The sequence below is a fragment of the Danio rerio genome, chromosome 13 (assembly GCF_052040795.2).
Source record: "Danio rerio strain M-AB ecotype USA chromosome 13, GRCz13ab, whole genome shotgun sequence".
Lineage (NCBI taxonomy): Eukaryota > Metazoa > Chordata > Actinopteri > Cypriniformes > Danionidae > Danio > Danio rerio.
The window spans coordinates 4763408-4784530 of NC_141033.1; the positions used below are offsets into that span (position 1 = coordinate 4763408).

The window sequence follows — 21123 nt, forward strand, 5'->3', positions numbered from 1 at the left end:
CTATATAATAAATCACTGACAAACTTATCCACATATGAGCAATTCCATGCAAATGTCAACTTGCCATGAAAAAAAATGCTTTCACCTTTCTAAATTGTCGGTGTAGGCTTGTATTTTACAGTACCATCTCTATCAACGTTTTACTTTGAGTCTGTGTGAACTGGTTAGAGTTTACGGCCGACATTTGGAACACGGCTTAAACATCTCCCAAGTGTAGCCTTGGCTGAGAATGTATCATCAAGAGTAAAGCACTGACCTGGGCTGTCAGAGTGGCACTGGGGTGGCAGAACAGCGCACACCTTCCCCCTGTTCTCAGACCGTGTGCTCTCCTGACAGTCTGGTGACCTCCAAGAGACATGGACAGCGCCTCCTGCAGGAATGGAGGAGATGGAGAATATCAGTATCAGAACACATGTTTGGTTATGTAGAGCTGACATCGAAAATGATTAGCCCTCCAGTATTTTTTTGTATTCTTTTTCAAATATAACAGACTATATTAACAGAGCAAGCAATTTTTCACAGTATGTCCTACATTATTTTTTTTTCTTCTGGAAAAAAAGTCTTATTTGTTTGATTTCAACTAGAATAAAAAGCAGTTTTTAATTTTTTAATTATTTTAAGGTCAATATTATTAGCCCCTTTAAGCTATATGTTTTTTACAGAACAAACCACTGTAATAAATAAGCAAGTAAATAGGTAAAGTAAATTACTATAGAAGTGAATAGGAAAATGAGTAAATAAAAAAATAACAAAGTGCATAAGTAAATAAGTATAAATAAATGAGTAAATAACGTAGTAAATAAAGTAGGTAAAGTAAAAAATAAGTCAAGTAAATGAGTGAATAAATGAATAAGTAAATGAGTGAATAAATGAATAAGTAAATAAGTAAATAAATAAGGAAGTAAATAAGCACATAAGTAAATAGAGTAAATGAGTAAATAACGAAGTAAATAAGTAAATAATGAAGTAAATAAAGTAAGTAAAGTAAATAAATAAGTAAATAAGTGAATTAGTAAATAAGTAAATAAATAACGAAGTAAATGTGTACATAACGAAGTAAATAAGTGAGTAAATAAGTAAATAAGTAAAGAGTAAATAAATAAACAAATAACGAAGTGAATAAGTAAATAATTAAAGTAAATAAGTAAATAACGAAGCAAATAAAGTAAATAAGGTAAATATGTAAAGTAAATGAGTAAATAAGTAACTAAGTAAATAAATAACGAAGTAAATAAGTCCATAGGTAAAGTAAATGAGTAAATAAAGTAAATGAGTAAAGAAGTTAATTAAATAAGTAAATAACGAAGTAAATGAGTAAATAAAGTTAAGTAAAGTAAATAAATATGTAAAGTAAATAAGTACATAAATAATGAAGTAAATAAGTAAATAAATAAGCAAATGAGTGAATAAGTGAACAAGTAAATAAACAATGAAGTAAATAAGTAAATAAAGTAAAGTAAATAAATATGTAAAGTAAATGAGTAAATAAGTGAACAAGTAAATAAATAATGATGTAAATAAGTAAAGTAAATAAACAAGTAAATGAGTAAATACGTTAATAAGTAAACAAGTAAATATGAAAATAATGAAGTAAATAAGTAAAGTAAATGAGCAAATAAGTAAAATAATTAAATGAATAATAAAGTAAATAAGTAAATAAGTAAATGAGTAAATAAGTGAACAAGTTAATAAATAATGAAGTAAATAAGTAAATAAAGTAAATGAGTAACTAAAGTATAAGTAAATAAAGTAAATAAGTAAAGTAAGTAAATAAAATAAATGAGTAAATAAGTGAGCAAGTAAATATGTAAATAATGAAGTAAATAAGTAAATGAGTAAATAAGCAAGTAAAAAAGTAAAGTAAACAACTCAAAGTTAAGTAGTAAAGCAGCTAGAAAATAAGTAAATGCAGTATTTTTTTTATTTTTTGCAAAGTTGTGTAAAATAGACTGTAAAAATACACAAAAATCTATTTGTCAAGACAACATGAAGGGATTAAGTTAGCTTATTAGTTTTTACAAATGTACAGTTCAAGTCTGTGTCTAATAACTGATTTATTTTCTCTTTGCCATGATGACAGCACATAATATTTGACTAGATATTTTTCACGACACTTCTATGCAGCTTAAAGTGACATTTAAGTAATTATATAACGATGGTTTGTTCTGTAGACAATCTGAAAAAAAATGCTTAAAGGGGCTAATATTATTGACTTTAAACTGGTAAAAAAGCTGCTTTCATTCTAGCCAAAATAAAACAAATAAGACTCTTTTATAGAAAATACAGTGAAAAAGTCCTGTCTCACTTAAACATCATTTGGGAAATACATTTTCAAAAAAGCCAAGATTTCTGTTGTTTCAGCTCATTGTAAATAAGTAGTTTGAACAAAATGGCAAACATCATTTTATGAGTGTATAGCGATCTACCAAGTTACCACTGTTCACCACGTATCCCACGAGCTAAAAGTTTGACCCATTACAACCTACGCAAACACACCTCCTTTCATTTAGCTCATCATATAGCAGCTGTTCCCCATCCAATTACGGCCACTTACAAACACTGCGAATTAATTATGCAATAGCTCAGCATTGCAGACAGATGCAGGTGGTGTGTCGCATCAAAGAGGCAGGAGGCAGCAGGGGACGGTGTGCGGATGTGAGGGAATATGTAGGCGAGATGTAGCACAGGTTGAGCGGGGTCAAGGACTCCAGTGTCTGCAAAGCTCTTATCTTAAGTTAATGCAGGCACCGAGCCCATCGCTCTCGACTTCTGCAGTGCATCTGTACGGCTCCTAGAGTGATAGATAAAAAGGTGTCGAGTCCATCAGCGCGGGGAGGAGAAGAAAAAGTAATAGAGGGAAAATAATAGGCTAGTGTTTGCGAAGCCGGAGACGAGGTTTCAAATTGTTGTGTCGCCAGTGTTTAAACAGGAAGTACTGACAGGACAGTCAATGTGAGCAACTAAATCATTTTGTTGAAGTGACAAGAGTCTGAGGCGCGGGCGAAACCTCTCGGCCACTCATCCATGACAGAGCCAATTAGCCCTCGCCCTGCGTAGGCTGAGAGGATTTCCCGCCTTCAAATCACCTCATCAAAACTTTCATTACATTGGCGATTTGCACTTATGCAATGTTATTGAAGTGGTCTCTTAGACGGCACGCTTGCAGCCTGTTCAGTGACCATCTGACGGTTACTACACACTAAAAGGGAAGTGTCAGAACAATCTTTTTTTAATCTGGTTGGTTGGTTTAGAGTCGTTTTAGGAAATGTAATGCATTTACAGGGGGAAAAGTTGGTGATTTGCACTTATAGGCGATATGCATTTATGCATTGTTATTGAAGTGGTCTCTTCTAAATTGGCACGATTGCAGCCTGCTTAGTGACCATCTGATGGTAACTACACACTAAAAGAGAAGTGTCAGAACGATATTTTTTTAATCTGGTTGGTTGGTTTAGAGTCATTTTAGGGAATGTAGTGCACTTTCAAGGGGAAAAGTTGGTGATTTGCACTTATGCAATGTTATTGAAGTGGTCTCTCTTAGACTGCACGCTTGCAGCCTGCTCAGTGACCATCTGATAGTTACTAAACACTAAAAGGGAAGTGTCTGAACAATCTTTTATAATCTGGTTGGTTGGTTTAGAGTCATTTCTGGAAATCTAGTGCACTTTCAGGGGAAAAAGTTGGTGATTTGCACTTTTCAATGCTATTGAAGTAGTTTCCTTTAGACGACACACTTGCAGCCTGCTCAGTGACCATCTGATGGTTACTACACACTAATAAAGGAAGTGTCTGAACAATCTTTTTAGATCTGGTTGGTTGGTTTAGAGTCATTTCTGGAAATCTAGTGCACTTTCAGGGTAAAAGTTAGCGATATGCACTTATGCATTGTTACTGAAGCGGTCTCTTTAAGACAGCACACTTGCAGTCTGTTCAGTGACTATCTGACGATTACTGCACACAAATAAAGGAAGTGTCTGAACAATCTCTTTAGATTTGGTTGGTTGGTTTAGGGTAATTTCTGCAAATCTAGTGCACTTTCAAAGAGAAAAGTTGGCGATATGCACTTATGCAATGTTATTGATGTTGTCTTTTTTAGACGGCACACTTGTAGTCTGTTCAGTGACCATCTGACGGTTACTACACACACAAAAAGTGCCTAAACACAAACATATTACTCTGGTTGGGTGTTTTAGAGTGATTTTGAGAAATCTAGGGCACTTTCAGGGGAAAAAGTAACCACTAGACTTGCCCAAGTTCCCTTGGTTGGAGGAATCTGACCTTGTGTTTTCTAAGGTATTTCTGTGGAATAATCCAAATAAAACTTGGTTACTATACACGAAACAATCTTTGAACAATCTTTTTTAATCTAATCGTTTAGTTTAGAGTCATTTTAGGGAATGTAGTGCACTTTCAGGAGAAAAGCTGGCGATATGCACTTATGCAATGTTATTGAAGTGGTCTCTTTTAGACAGCACACTTGCAGTCTGTTCAGTGACCATCTAATAATTACTACACACAGACAAAGGCAAGTGTCTGAACAATCTTTTTGATCAGGTTGGTTGGTTGGTTTAGAGTCATTTCTGGAAATGCAGAGCACTTTCAGGGGAAAAGTTGGCGATTTGCACTTATGGAATGTTATTGAAGTGGTCTCTTTTAGACGGCACACTTGCAGTCTGTTCAGTGACCATATGATAGTTACTACACACACAGACAAAGGCAAGTGTCTAAACAACTTTTGATCAGGTTGGTTGGTTGGTTTAGAGTCATTTCTGGAAATCTACTGCAGTGCACTTTCAGGGGGGAAAAGTAACCATTAGACTCGCAGTGAGGTCTCCAACTGCGGTATTCGAGATATCCAATCCTAAACAAGAATAAAGTACTGCTGTCAGTCAGACCATCGCTAAAAATGTTGCAGAATAATTAATATTTAGACTTTCCTCTAAAATCTGAACTTGTTTGTCATCCCAATTTTAACCTCTAAAACGTCCCACTGCTCATTTTAATCTCCTCCCTTATGAATCCACGGGGTACAATTAACAAATCACACCAAGTGTGCGCTTTTAACCTCGGGTCACCATAAACAATTACTGCCAGTGTTCCTGGTTAATTGAAGTTTCACAGCTGAGCTCAACGCTGGCTTTGCTGCAGCTCTCTTAACTCATCTGAATGGCTGGCACAATTGATTCACTGCATGTCTCTGCTCCATTACCTGTCAAGCTACATAAAACCATTGAGTCGTCAACAGGACTTCATTTTCACAACCACATTTGTCTTTGAATTTCTCTTTTGAATCTGCTGATTTTTATTTATTTATATATATTTTTTCTAATTCATTACGGAATAATTTTGAGCCCATCATTGAGTCTATATGTACTCGTGTGAATGTGTGTGAATAGATATTTATTCCATTTTTATTCATTTCAGTAATTCCTTTATTCATTTTCCTTCAGCTTAATCTCTTTATCGCCACAGCGGAATAAACCGCCAACTCATCCAGCATACGTTTTACCCATCGGATGCCCTTCCAGCTGCATCCCAGTACTGGGAAACACCCATACTTATTCACACCCATACACTACCGACAATTTAGTTTATTCATATCACCTATAGCGCATGTCTTTGGACTCTTGGGGAAATCGGAGCACCCGGAGGAAACCCACTCCAATATGGGTAGAACATGCAAACTCCACACAGAAATGAGAAATGGCCCAGCTGGGACTTAAACCAGCAACCTTCTTGCTGTAAGGTGACAGTGTCAACCACTGAGCCACCGTGACCCAATTCTATATCTATTAAATACAAATATTTTGTTTTGTACCACACAAGCTTCTAGATATCCTTAAAGGCTAACATACTGATGCTAATATCCAGAAAAACATTATTTAGATTAGATTATTAGAGTAGATTCAACTTTATTGTCATTACACATGTACAAGTACAATGCAACGAAATGCAGTTTAGGTCTAACCAGCAGTGCAATAGCAGCAAGTGCAGGATACAGGAATAAGTTATAAAGTGCAGTTATAGAAAACTATGGTGATATTTACAGATGGATGTACTATGAACATTATATACAGGTTGGATAAGCTATGAACAGATTTACAATATATGAATATATGTGCAGGTTGCTATTAATAATCAGTAGTGTGCAGATAGATAAACATGATTACAAGTGTATATGTAACAATATATGAATATATGTACAGGGAAAGATAAACATAATTACAAGTGTATATGTAACAATATATGAATATATGTGCAGGTTGCTATTAATAATCAGTAGTGTGCAGATAAATAAACATGATTACAAGTGTATATGTAGCAATATATGAATATATGTACAGGGATAGATAAACATGATTACAAGTGTATATGTAACAATATATGAATATATGTGCAGGTTGCTATTAATAATCAGTAGTGTGCAGATAAATAAACATGATTACAAGTGTATATGTAGCAATATATGAATATATGTACAGGGATAGATAAACATGATTACAAGTGTATATGTTACAATATATGAATATATGTACAGGGATAGATAAACATGATTACAAGTGTATATGTAACAATATATGAATATATGTACAGGTTGCTATTAATAATCAGTAGTGTGCAGATAAATAAACATGATTACAAGTGTATATGTAGCAATATATGAATATATGTACAGGGATAGATAAACATGATTACAAGTGTATATGTTACAATATATGAATATATGTACAGGGATAGATAAACATGATTACAAGTGTATATGTAACAATATATGAATATATGTACAGGTTGCTATTAATAATCAGTAGTGTGCAGATAAATAAACATGATTACAAGTGTATATGTAGCAATATATGAATATATGTGCAGGTTGCTATTAATAATCAGTAGTGTGCAGATAAATAAACATGATTACAAGTGTATATGTTACAATATATGAATTGTACAATATGTACAATATATGAATATTTATGAATGAATATTTAAGGGTGCTTTCACACCTAGACTGCAAAAAATGCTTTTCTTACTTTGATTTTTTTGTCTTGTTTCTAGTCCAAATATCTAAAAGTTCTCACTTTATTTGGGCATATTATTTCTTAAAACAAGACAATGTTTTGCTTGTCTAGAAAATGCTTCTTGATTTAAGAACTTTTAGATATTTGGACTAGGAACAAGACAAAAAAAAATCTAAGTAAGAAAAGCCTTTTTTGCAGACTTTTGTTTCCAGATCGCGTCTTTGATAGTTTATACTATGTGATTGTCACTCACGTGCACGAGCACCGATTTGCCTGTGATTTCAGGCATTTGTCAGCGATTTTTCAAGACCTGTCGGCGAGCCGAAATCGGGGTTAAAATCACGCATTCTGAACTAGGAATTAATTTCACTGGACCTTTAATATCAAGCAATGTGGTGACTGGATTTTGCCTTTCCTGCCAAACTGCAGGTCATAAAGCAACCACATGTACTTCGGTTGATTAGCCTGTCACAGTAAGACATGTCCCAAGAACAACGGGTCATGATCCAAAAAACAACGGTCAAATGTCTTCCCTTTTTAATTTCGCCAGCACAATGACAGCAACATTTTGGACATTTCACCTTTTGAGGCCTGTAGACACAGTGTCCGCGAACACAGGCTGACATATTCAAAACCTGCAGACTATACTTAATATCCTGAAGAGCAAAAACAATATAATAGATCAACTTTGCACCTAAAATGTCTGCTATCAATAGCAGGACAGCAAACAGCACACTATTGCTGACAGTTATGTAATATCTTTTAGTTTGGGAGGTAAAAAAGCTCTTTCATCACTGAGGGAAGCTTAACCACTGGAAAGCAACACAGTCGACAAAATATGAAGTCATAATCATTGCCTCAGCAGCCGCTAGAATATTGACTTACAGGTTAATTTATTAGAGATGAGCTCATCATGAATTGACGAGAAGACATCTGCAAGGACCCCTTAGGTCCTTAAATAAATCCAAATGAAACCGGACGGAAAATACCCAGACCTCTTTCAAGGTTTTAAAATTATAAGCACTGTATGTCATTCATTCATTTTACTTCCCTTATTTATCACGGGTTGCCTCAGCGGAATGAACCGCCAGCATTTGATTTACAAAGCGGATGCCCTTCTAGCCGCAACCCAGCACTGGGAAACATTTCGTTAACCCATACACTCTCACTTTCACACTAATACACTGCAAATTCAATTCACCTAGAGTGCATGTCTTTGGACTGTGGGGGAAACCGGGGCACTCACCTATGCGAACACGGGGAGAACATGCAAACTCCACACAGAGATGGCAATTGGCCGAGCAGGGAGTCGAACAAGAGACCTTCTTGCTGTGAGGTAACCACTGAGCCACCGTGCCACCCCACACATTTGAAGGTTTCTAGAAACTAATAACACCTTGTTTAAGAGATTCCTCCAATGATAGTTGCAAAAGAGCTTCCTATCAGCATAAACAAAGAAACAAATCACTAAATTCTGATATAGTCGTATTACTCTCTCCTCAGAATTCCAGAAATCGGAATCTCGTAATGAGATTCCTTATGAGGTCGAGTTCTGCTCTCATTCAGAGAGGAGTAATCGACTTGGAGTTAATATATGACCTGACATACAAACATGAACATGTGGTAATGAGGCCCCCCGTGATACACAAGACCAGAGTGCAGCAGTTCTAAATGCGGACACATGGCTGAGAGAAACAGGAGTAAGAGGTAAATAAAGTCATGCAGGCCACAAACCAAACTCCAAAAAAGCAGTACTGCAGAAGACATGCTAGCCTGAAAGAGCTGTGGTTGCATTAGTCATACTTAGTACACTGCCTGACAAAAGTCTAGTCACGTATCTGAGTTTTACGAACAACATAAAGTAACTTGACTTCTATTAAATCACTTGGTATCAGAAGTGGCTTATATGAAAGGCGAAGGCCTCTAGATTACGCTTAATTTACTAAAATAAAATATGATCAGTGCTTGATTTTTAATGCTTTTATTAGGACAGTAAGGTCTGACTTTGCTTATACAAAAGTCTTGTCTCTTAACAGAAACAATGTGGAGTGTAGAATAGGGGTTACCAATCTCGTTCCTGGAGGTCCGGTGCCCTGCAGGGTTTAGGTCCAACTTGCCTCAACACACCTGCCTGGGTGTTTTAAGTATACCTAGTAAGAGCTAGACAAGCTTGTTCAGTTGTGTTTGATTAGGGTTGGAGCTAAAATCTGCAGGACACCGGCCCTCCGGAAACAAGTTTGGTGATCCCTGGTGTACACTTTAAAGTCATGGTGCAGTAGAAAAAGAATTAATATAGTGTATGACTCCCATGAGCTTGGAGGACTGCATCCACACATCTCTGCAATGACAATCATCAAGTCACTGATTAATAAAGTCATCTGGAATGGCAAAGAAAGTGTTCTTGCAGGAGCAAGACTTTTTGAATTCATCCTCAAAGCCTCCTCCTTCATCTGACCCTAGACATGCTCAATAATGTTCATGTTTGGTGACTGGGCTGGCCAATCCTGGAGCACCTTGACCTTTTTTGCTTTCAGGAGCTTTGATGTGGAGGCTGAAGTATGAGAAGGAGCGCTATCCTGCTGGAGAATTTGCCCTCTCCTGTGGTTTGTAATGTAATGGGCAGCACAAATGTCTTGATACCTCAGACTGTTGATGTTGTCATCTACTCTGCAGATCTCTTGCACCCCAAACCATGATTTTTCCTTTACCAAACTTGACTGATTTCTGTGAGAATCTTTGGTCCATGCGGGTTCCAGTAGGTCTTTTGCAGTATTGGTGATGATTGGGATGCAGTTCAACAGATGATTCATCAGAAAAATCGACCCTCAGCCACTTTTCCAAATGATCAACTAGAAGTCAAGTTACTATTTCTTGCTCTTACAGCTGGGATTGACGACAAGACTTTTGTCATGTAGTGTATACATGTAGCAAGGTGTGAACAGACCTTGGATTTTGAGCTGAGAAGATCTCCCAGATACTAATTAACTGTGTCCTCCATAGAGCATAGACATCTGGGAAAACAGTAAGCCTGTAAATAACCGGTTAATTTAAGTCTGATTTCGCTACACTGAGCTGCTACTATCCATTTATAAAGTTAACTGCAACGTTTACCCGTAATCCACTGGACTCTGGTGTTTAATTGGTTTATGAATTCAAATCGATCAATACTTTCTTAGAGAATAAATGTTATTTTTACGTCTCAGTGGCAAATATCATGGCCAAAAAGGCTGTTGTTAAGTAAAAATTAAGTACAGTTTTGTCTTGTAACAGGCCTTAGTATCTGGGAGACCTTCTCAGCTCAAAATCTAATTAAGGGTGTCCTCCATAGAGCAATCCTAAAGAAACGTTGATCATAATGTCTAAAAAAAGATTTGGGAAAAAGAGCAAACCTGTAAATAACCTGCTCATTTAGGTCTTATTTCGCTACACTGAGCTGCTACAATACATTTATAAAGTTAACTGCTGTTTACCCGTACTCCACTAGACTCTGGTGTTTAATTGGTTTATGAATTCAAATCGATCAATACTTTCTTAGAGAATAAATGTTATTTTTACGTCTCAGTGGCAAATATCATGGCCAAAAAGGCTGTTTTTAAGTAAAAATTAAGTACAGTTTTGTCTTGTAACAGGCCTTAGTATCTGGGGTATCTTCTCAGCTCAAAATCTAATTAACGGTGTCCTCCATATAGAGCAATTCCACAAAAACGTTGATCATGATCTGCTGAAAAAAAGATTTGGGAAAAGAGCAAACCTGTAAATAACCTGCTAATTTAGGTCTTATTTCGCTACACTGAGCTGCTACAATACATTTATAAAGTTAACTGCTGTTTACCCGTACTCCACTGGACTCTGGTGTTTAATTGGTTTATGAATTCAAATCGATACTTTCTTAAAGAATAAAAGTTATTTTTATGTCTCAATGGCAAATATCATGGCCAAAAAGGCTGATGTTAAGTAAAAATTAAGTACAGTTTTGTCTTGTAACAGGCCTTAGTATCTGGGAGACCTTCTCAGCTCAAAATCTAATTAAGGGTGTCCTCCATAGAGCAATCCTAAAGAAACGTTGATCATAATGTCAAAAAAAAGATTTGGGAAAAAGAGCAAACCTGTAAATAACCTGCTCATTTAGGTCTTATTTCGCTACACTGAGCTGCTACAATACATTTATAAAGTTAACTGCTGTTTACCCGTACTCCACTAGACTCTGGTGTTTAATTGGTTTATGAATTCAAATCGATCAATACTTTCTTAGAGAATAAATGTTATTTTTACGTCTCAGTGGCAAATATCATGGCCAAAAAGGCTGATGTTAAGTAAAAATTAAGTACAGTTTTGTCTTGTAACAGGCCTTAGTATCTGGGAGACCTTCTCAGCTCAAAATCTAATTAAGGGTGTCCTCCATAGAGCAATCCTAAAGAAACGTTGATCATAATGTCTAAAAAAAAGATTTGGGAAAAAGAGCAAACCTGTAAATAACCTGCTCATTTAGGTCTTATTTCGCTACACTGAGCTGCTACAATACATTTATAAAGTTAACTGCTGTTTACCCGTACTCCACTGGACTCTGGTGTTTAATTGGTTTATGAATTCAAATCGATACTTTCTTAAAGAATAAAAGTTATTTTTATGTCTCAATGGCAAATATCATGGCCAAAAAGGCTGTGGTTATGTAATAATTGAGTACATTTTCGTCTTTTAACATGCCTTAGCATCTGGGGTATCTTCTTAGCTCAAAATCTAATTAACGGTGTCCTCCATATAGAGCAATTCCACAAAAACGTTGATCATGATCTGCTGAAAAAAAGATTTGGGAAAAGAGCAAACCTGTAAATAACCTGCTAATTTAGGTCTTATTTCGCTACACTGAGCTGCTACAATACATTTATGAGGTTAACTGCATTGTTTATACTTAATTTACTGGACTTAATTGGTTTATGAAATCAAATCGATCAATACTTTCTCTGAGAATGAAAGTTATTTTTATGTTTTTGTGAGGCCAAAAGGCTGATTATATGGTTTGAGATTGTGGCGACTGTGTAAGCAAGACTTCTCTAACATCCAAAGTAATCTCGCTGTAGACAGTTTGCTGGAACAAAGAGTGCAGAAATCAATGTCTGAATCAGTGCCGTCAATGCTGCTTTTCTCCCTCATTCACACTGAGTGTAAATGTAATAATGAAAGGGGGTCAGTGTGCAGGTTTGTATTGTTGAAATGATGAGAAGCCTTCTTCAGACCCTTCTCCACAGCATGGTATGGTTTGGTAGGGTTTGTTTTTTGGAGCTTTTCACTGCCTTCTGTACCTAGTACCTGTCACTTTTTTTTATTTCTGATCACAAGATCAGAAAATTAAACAAGTAAGCATCAATCTAGAAACCAACCACTTCTTAATGACTCATTCATTCACTTTTCTTCGGCTTAGTTCCTATCAGGGGTGCCATGAACGGCCAACTGTTCCAGCATATGTTTTACACAGCGGATGATCTTCCAGCCACTACCTAGTACTGGGAAACACCCATACGCTCTCGCATGCACGCACGCACGCACACGCACACACTCACGCACACATGCACGCGCACACACACACACACACACACACACACACACACACACACACACACACACACAGTCCCACCCACTTTAAGCGATACTAAACTACAATGGAAATACAAACCAGGCAAAACCAAACTGAACCGAACCATTTCGATCTATATCTTTAAAACTTAGGCAAGTTTGTTTCTTTGGTAACGACTGTTTTTGTTCATGCTGCTGGAATGACCCAGATGTGATAACTTCAGCTCTGACTAATCTATTACTCTACGCAAGATATAGGCTGGAGCCCCTTGCATCACAGACAATTTCACTACAGATAATTCACAAAGAAACTGCATAGATTTATGAAATAATTACACATCGCATTAAAATATAGGTTCTTTATTGAGATCTATGGATCCATGTAGAACCTTAACCATTCGTAGAACATAGCAGATGCTTGCGGCACATCTGAAAACACAGCACCATTGGATTTGTTACACCACATTCATTCATTTTCTTGTCGGCTTAGTCCCTTTATTAATCTGGGGTCGCCACAGCGGAATAAACCACCAACTTATCCAGCACGTTTTTACACAGCGGATGCCCTTCCAGCCGCAACCCATCTCTGGAAACATACACACTCATACACTACGGACAATTTAGCCTACTCAATTCACCTGTACCGCATATCTTTGGACTGTGGGGGAAACCAGAGCACCCAGAGGAAACCCACGTGCACGCAGGGAGAACATGCAAACTAAACACAGAAACGCCAACTGAGCCGAGGCTCGAACCAGCGACCCAGCGACCTTCTTGCTGTGAGGCGACAGCACTACCTACTGCATATACTACACCACATATTAGATTGGAATACCAAGAAGCAGTCACTGCTGTAATGTTGCTTTGCATGACTAAACCGTTTTTTTATACCACCGCAAAGACTGAAATGGCAGCATCATGCACGATAGAAGAGGTCCAGATGTTCCTCTCATTGGTAGCTGTGAAGCGGATGATATGAAATGAAAGCAATGATGTCACAATCGAGGCAGTGCAACTATAGCAACAACCCCACCTGAACCATACCCTGCAACAGAAAAGATAATTGGTGCAAAACATGCCCTGAATTACTTGTACTATGTAGACACCACAAAAAAAGCAGCAGTTTATCAGTTGTGGTCTTGGGGGTGGAAGTGAGCTCAGTGCATACATTCCCCCACCTACAACCCATGTGCGTACCAATCGTCAAACCAGCAACCTCTTACAAGTTTAACTCTTTATGAAAAGCCTGAACAGCAAATACTTCTGATCACAATATGTAGACTTGAAAAGTCAGCATCACCCTAGAAACAAACCACTTCTTGAGGACTCTTCAAGCTATTTTGTTTATCTTTCTAAGCTAGTCTATTGTAGGGCCAGCACCTGTATGGGTTTGGCAAACAAGTGAATAGTAGGTGCTCAAGACAATAAACAAAAACAAGTGGGACACTCTGTAGATTTGTGGACTTTGTAGACACGCATTCCTCATCACAAGTTTACAAAACTACAACTGCATACAGCACCATGTGCACTTTTTGGAACTGAACCATCTTTGCGCGCCATAAACGGCTTGAGGCTTTCCAAATGACTCACTATGCACTTATATACTCAACCGTGTAGTGTTTTAGTATAGAGTTTTCCCAAAATGCAACAGTAACTAAGTTTTTTACAATAAAGAGAAATTCAAAAAGGTTTCCCATGTTTAGCAGATGCCAAAATGTCAGCGCCAATAGCCACCCAGCAAGCTTTTTTGTTTTGTTTTGTTTTTAAAAGATGTCTAATAGACGTCTAAACATAGTCATCTTGGCTAAAACAAGGCTAAATTTGGGCTGTCAGTGAAAATCTAATAGACGTCTACAAATAATCCAAAACTAGATTAGTCATCAAATACACATTTAAAGTCTGTATATTTGACGACTAGTCTAGTTCTGGGCTATTCTTAGATGATTAGGCCTGGGACGACACATGTAACTCATGATTCTGTGGCGATATGTGGTGATAACATCACGATTCGCGATATCTACGATATTCAATATATTGGAAGAAATTTCATCAATGATATATCTAAATATATTTGACTGAAAAAGAAAAAAATACCCATAATAAGGAAATCTTATGCATTTAATAAATGTCAACATTTCCAACATTGTGCAAAGAAATATGCATTTACATAATAACTCACTGTCTGCTGGTATTAAAAGTAAAACTGTACAGTTAGCCAGATAAAAGTTGTAAAAATTGTTACGAAGGACTCTGTGGTCCTTGACGTCCAACCATCAGAGGTTAGTGCAACCCATTTAGCAGACCGCAGACTTTGGCCCTGGTATCTGCAATCAATGCAGGATTGACTTTGTCTGTAAAGTGCCAACGACTCTGTATCTCGTATCTCGGTTCCAGTGTTGCCAACATTCAGCAAAATCCATCATTTTCGACGACGCAGTAAGGGTGAAGGTCCTTGCAAATAAATTCAGCGATGGACTTAGTAATACTCTCTGCCCTCGGCGAGCCAAAGGGGAGCTTTGCTTTAAACGCAGTAGTGATTGTCGGCAGATTTGGTTTGCCCTCATTGTCACCTGAGAGTACTTCGCCGTGATATCGAGGTGCATTTGCAGATTCGTAGTGTTGCTGTTACATTTTATCTTTGCAAAGCAGTTCTTGCAGATTTTATCCAATGTCTTTCCGTCGACTGTCTCGTAAAACCCTAAGCGTCTCCACACTTTAGAGTGGAAACTAGCAGGTGGGTCTTTGATTTGTTTTCATTCTTTTCCGCCATTCTTCTCGCTACTGTTTTTTCCACATTTCGTCTTTGTTGTTGTTGTTGTTGGTTAACTTGTGTTTTTCACTGGCCGCTGCTTCCGCCCCTTTACCCCTAATTATATTAGGTAGAGACAGTGACACTAAAAATGGGTAAATTAATAATTTTGTGTAATAAAATATTGATATTGTGTACCGTATAGTGTATTATTGCGACAGAAAGCACCACAATATATCGCAATATCAATTTTTTCCCATCCTTTAGATGACTATTAGATTTTCACTGACAGCCCAAGTTTAGCCTCATTTTAGCCAAGCTTTCTTTGTTAGAAATCTATTAGATGTCTATTAAACACAAAATTGCTAGCTGGGGTAGTGGTAAGTGCGTCAACACATAGCACCCAGGTGCTCATGGCGAACCAAAGATTCCTGGTTTAAGGTCCTTTGATGAACCTTCCTCTTAAGGTCCTTAGCCGAAACTAAGTCTACTCACACAATGCCTGTTTGTAAACCTTAATTTTCCTATCAATAAAGGTGAAAACCCGTAAAACATGAAAAAATAACAGTTGCCAAATTAGTGAAAAAAAAGACGACCAAAAGACCAAATAGTACCCGTCAATGACAACCGCATATTGTATAATAACTTAAATAGGAGAAATTTGTAAGCACAATCCAAAACATTACAATAATCCAACCTCAGCGACCAATAGCTGCTCACCTTCCACTATAAAAGCAAAACTGTGACCACTGAGTGCATGAAGTGTTCAGCAATCCACACTTCTGTTTATTGGTTGAATTTCCAGTGTAACTGCACTACTAATATGATTTATAATACAAAATGGCGTCAAATAGTGCTTAAGTATCAGATTTGGGAAGTGCCTAGTGAGTAAGTGTGTCACGATCCTCCAAATCCTCGATTCGATTACATTTGATTCTAAAGTCACGGTTCGCTTCGATTTTCGATTATGAATAATTAATTAATAACAAATTAATTATCTGTAGCCTACCGTTCAAACTACCTCACCTGCATGGTCTTTGTTTTACCCATAAACAAATCATACAGTAAATGAATAAAGTTAAGTTACACACATAAATACCACCTGTCAATCACTTTTTCTGTGGGACTCGTGAATAGGCAGTGATCTGTGTCGTTATAATGGCGTCGGTAAAAAAGGTGCAGAACCAACAGGAACCAGCCAACAGTATCTGAGGTGTTCGCTAAAATGACTAAGTACAAGTGAGTGAAAGATTGAAGCAGTCTACTGACCCGCTGACTGCCTGTACCCGCTGTCGAGCGCATGGCTGTGTGTGCGTCCGTGTGCCTGTGTGTGAATGAGTGTGTGTGGTCACATGATGTGCGTTTTCAGAGGTAGTGAGGAAGGAGGGCCGCTCAGAAATGCTACACGCCAGTGTGGATGTCAAATCGTTGTCGTTCTAAAATGCCATTTAAAAACAAAGACAGTGTAAACAAGGCCTGAGTGTGTACTTTTCGCGAGCGGATTTGCAACGGGAGCGGGGCGGAGGATCGCGATGCCAGTGTTGTCTATCGGACGAACCCTACGTAGGCTACATAGCAGAGCTTGCAAACTGTGGTTTTTTTTGTCGACAACATGAACGTTGTCAACATAACTCACTGGAAATCCAAAAGGCTTCCACACTGGCGACTTCATTGAAAGAGGAGAGGGTTTAAGCTCTGTCGACTGGTCTCTTGCGTCTGCAGTTCAACAAGCACTTCATCAAGCCTGTTTTTTTCCCGCTTGGCAAGCCAAGCTGACGTGACATGGGGGCGTGGCAGTATCGACGATTCTTTTCTTTTTATTCGATAATCGAAATTGAGCATAAATTTCGATCGATTTCGATTTAAAATCAAAATCGTGACACCCTTACTAGTGAGTGTGTTTTTTTGAAACGGCACAAACACACATATATTCTGCATTCAACATGGCCTTACTGCTCAGTGAGTGACCCTACAGAACATGCAATGTGAAGTAAAGAAGGGCAGGAGATGCTAAAACTGGTTAGATTGAGTGAAAGGAGGTACGGCGCCGTCTTGAAAGAATCAGACAATTTGTTACAACTCGCTGAGTAAAGGTGAGCGTGTGTACAAGTGAGGGAGGGTTAGAAGAGGGCAGCTCAGCAGGGAGCTCAAAAATTCTGTGGTAGGAGAACTGAGGGGAAGACGTGAGCTCTTGTGCTGAACTGGAAATGAAAGGAATACCTCTTAATGAGCCTTTTTAGTCTGCTTGGAGGAACACACACACAAGAGAAGTAAACCGATATGGCAGATGCTAGCTGTGGGAGAATGTGTAGCAGCTGACGCACTCAGTCTCACACACACACACACACACGTATGCATCCGAAGCCTCTATTCTGGACCTACATCAGGTGTGTAACCTCTGCCAAGGACGAAACCGGCAAACTGAGGCAACAAATAGACCTTTGTTGAGTAGATACCATATTTAATTTAAACATTTCAGTCCTTTAGAGTCCAACAGCCTTCTTTTTTGATTTGTGTCATCGATGTGTAATTAAATATTTATATAAAATGTTTTTAATCCAAAATGTAGGTTGAGTGGGAAAACCAGATGAACTAGGACAGTGGAGTTTAGCTCTAGACCTGATTAAACATACCCCTAATTCTTCTAATCAATGGTCGTGTCCAAAAATGGCTTACTTAAATAGCTCATTTGCAATAGTAATTTACAGTAAATCATCACTAGACTCAGTTGCATTTTCATATAGTCTGATTTGTATGAACGTAATCTCGACCTACAACATCCACCATATTGTAATCCTGGTACTTTTTGAATTCAGACATAATTCTTTTGTCACAAACTCCTTTCCATCTACCACAGCTGGAAAGCATCCGTCATGTTCACTAGTGATCCTTCCTGACAGATCGCTGGTGAACTACAAATGTCATGTTTAGGAACTACAAGTCCTATCAGGCCATGCCAAACACCAGCTGGTCATCAAGGCTGATGAGACACAGCTGAGACTTGTGATGACTGATCATTCAGACTATTTATACACCACACATACACCAGTTTAGTACGGAGTCTTTGATGTTGATGTATGTTCCTTGCATGTCCTAGCTTCTTGTTGTTTTGCCTGTTTCTTGACTTTACCCTCGTTTATTGTTTGATTCCTGTTTGCCATCTATTTTTGACCTTATGCCAGTTTTTTGACTACGTTTTGGATTGTCCTTTTTGTATCAGCAACTTCTGTTTGTCCCTGTTTTGCTTAAATATAATCTTATTTTATCTGCACTTGGATCCTCATCTCTGTTGTTCCTTGCTTTGATCTCCTCACGTGACAGCATCGAGTTTCAGATCCAGCCAATGTCTTCTGCATCCCTGGACATCCCAAACTTTGCCATATAGTAGCCAGGAGCGGGATTGAAAACCTAAGAGCTAGGACACACCAAGCCAACTCTTTGCTGTATGGTTTTGTCGGTCTGTTGCTCAGGCAATTCGGTTTGTTGTATTCACCAGTTCAGTTGGTTTGGTAAAGTAGGAGCTTGTTAGCCTGATTCAGCATGTTTAATTAGAATCGGACCATCGGCTGAAGAGATGCTCTGTTTGGTTATTCAGCAATGATTCAGAGCAGGGGTGCAACATAGTGAAGTGACGTAGCAAGTAAACAAAGATCACAAAGAACCCAGCTGTAATTTCACTACATTTCTCAAATATTTGCTCTCGTTTCAAACGGCTTTCTTTCGTTCTGTGTGTTCACACGTAGCTTTTTGATTTAGACATGATCCAACACAAGGTAACCAACAGTTGTGTTTTGTATGTGCTAGCTGTTTGTCATTGGTTTGGTGTGTCTCGCCCTTTAGATCGAACTTTAAGACCATGAAGCTTACCTTGGTTTTAGAGTCTCGCTCTTGGAATAGCACCTACCTCCAGATCCACACTACAACAACAATCTAACACACCTGAACCAGTTAAATGATATAGTCTGTACTGTGTAGATCCTACATTTAAATTTGAACTTACTGTACAACATAGCTCTCAAACTCGATTCCTGGAGGGCCGCAGCTCTACACATTTTTGATCCAACCCTAAACAAACACAACTCATCCAACTAATCAAGGTTCTCAAGACTACTGGAGACAAATGGTGTACTCGCACTATGTACCTTGTACTGGGCCGAAGCACGCTTGTCCTCATCCATGATGCACTGTTCAGTAAGAAGTGCTCTCGCTCAGCACAGTGGAGATTTCTTTAGTTATATTGTTTTAGTCGTTTGGGATGCAGTGACATGCAGTCAAATATTTCGCTGAACAGATCAGCCACTTTTGGCGCTCATAAACAATCAAAGACCTTGTGCTGCAGAAATTAGGAGGTTTGCTGAAGGTGCAGCTGTCGTGTAATGAGGGGTTTGCGTATTTAATAATCGATGACAGATTGCAGTCATTAAACAGTAAGAATGATTAATAAATCCAAATGAAACAGTCCCTTAAAAGTCACTTCTCATCTTCAGTTTCGGGCGGGGTACGCTTGTAGCGCGAGTGCAAGCGCACCTGAGAGCCCAAGTAAGTCACTCTCTGGCACACCTCTTCGAATTGGGCCAGTGCCGGCCAACTGAACCGCGCCTGAGCCCGATTGAAAGCACTCACACTTCTCAAACGGTCTGGGAAACGGGCCTGGTTCAGATAGCATAGTGTGAGTGCACCCTAGGTCTCTAGTCTAGGTCTCTGTAAGTTAGAGGTGGTTGGAGGTAAACTGTGCAGAACTGCAGCCCTCCAGGAACTGAGTTTGAGACCATTGCTTTACAACCATTATAAAAGTATGTTGTGTATACAAGTACAAATAGGAGTAGTATAAATAAAATTCACACATACTACATCCATCACCTTGTAATTATCCCATTATGGCGTACCTGTGTAAGTTATGTCACTTTACTTTCATTCATAATTTCTTTCCCATGCCCTCATGCCCTAGTTCTCTGGAAGCACAGTTTAGAATCTCTGCAGAAGCAGTAGGTCATCCAGGTAATTCTCGCCTACTGTTTTTCCAATACTATTTACTAGGGAAGCTTGCGATTTTGTATGCATCGATAGTCTGTGATTACTACAAAATGTCCAGACATGTGTGATGGAATACACTGAAATGAAACTCCAGGAAAATCTTCCTCCAGGAGCGGGTTTCAAGTCCCTTAAAACAGCACAACATGGTAAACAGGCTGAGTTTCTTTCCCAGATGGCCAGCATAGGTGTAAGGTGGTGCAATAAAAGTGCAATTTGAGCCTGCCAGTCTCAAGAGTCTGGATCCGAAGCTCTTTCTTTTAAACAAGCCACAGTTTGTTTATATGTGTACATTTACACCTAAAGGCCAGCGTGTATATCAAATAAGAAACTCTGTCATGGCAACTTTACTTATTATTTATGACCACAAGTAGTGCAGAAGTCAGCCAACCATACAGGAAATGTAAGGTGGTCTGCAACTTTAGGCATACGATAAACGAAAGAGTCATTGCAATATATAGATCTCAATCTCAAGCTAGTTTTACTAAACTAGCTACTCATGAAAAAGCAGATATAGATAACTTGCTTTGATTTTCCTCCTTCATAATAAAAGTCCTCCAACATGGCAGTCCAACAAAAAGAAATAAAGAGAGTCCGTTCTAGTCAACACACACTAATAAATGTAGTGGAATGATATCAAAGGCAGATTGTTATTCACATTTACAGCTGGTGTTTGCACTGAAGTTCTTTCGGAGGAGGAAAAAATGGGCACATGCTATGAAGCTACTGTCACTAAAAGATAAACAAAGCCAGCGA

At 38.2% G+C, this 21123-nt stretch overlaps 1 protein-coding gene across 2 annotated transcripts in view; it reads right to left on the bottom strand.

Moving 5' to 3' along the window:
* Positions 1-21123, bottom strand: part of mcu (mitochondrial calcium uniporter) — a 130767-nt gene that overhangs the window by 68467 nt on the left and 41177 nt on the right. For both annotated transcript variants that reach the window (XR_015505438.1, NM_001077325.1), the window contains 1 exon segment: positions 257-370. Coding sequence is in view for 1 of the 2 variants with exons in the window: in NM_001077325.1 (NP_001070793.1) it covers positions 257-370 (114 nt within the window). In the remaining variant the exon portion in view is untranslated.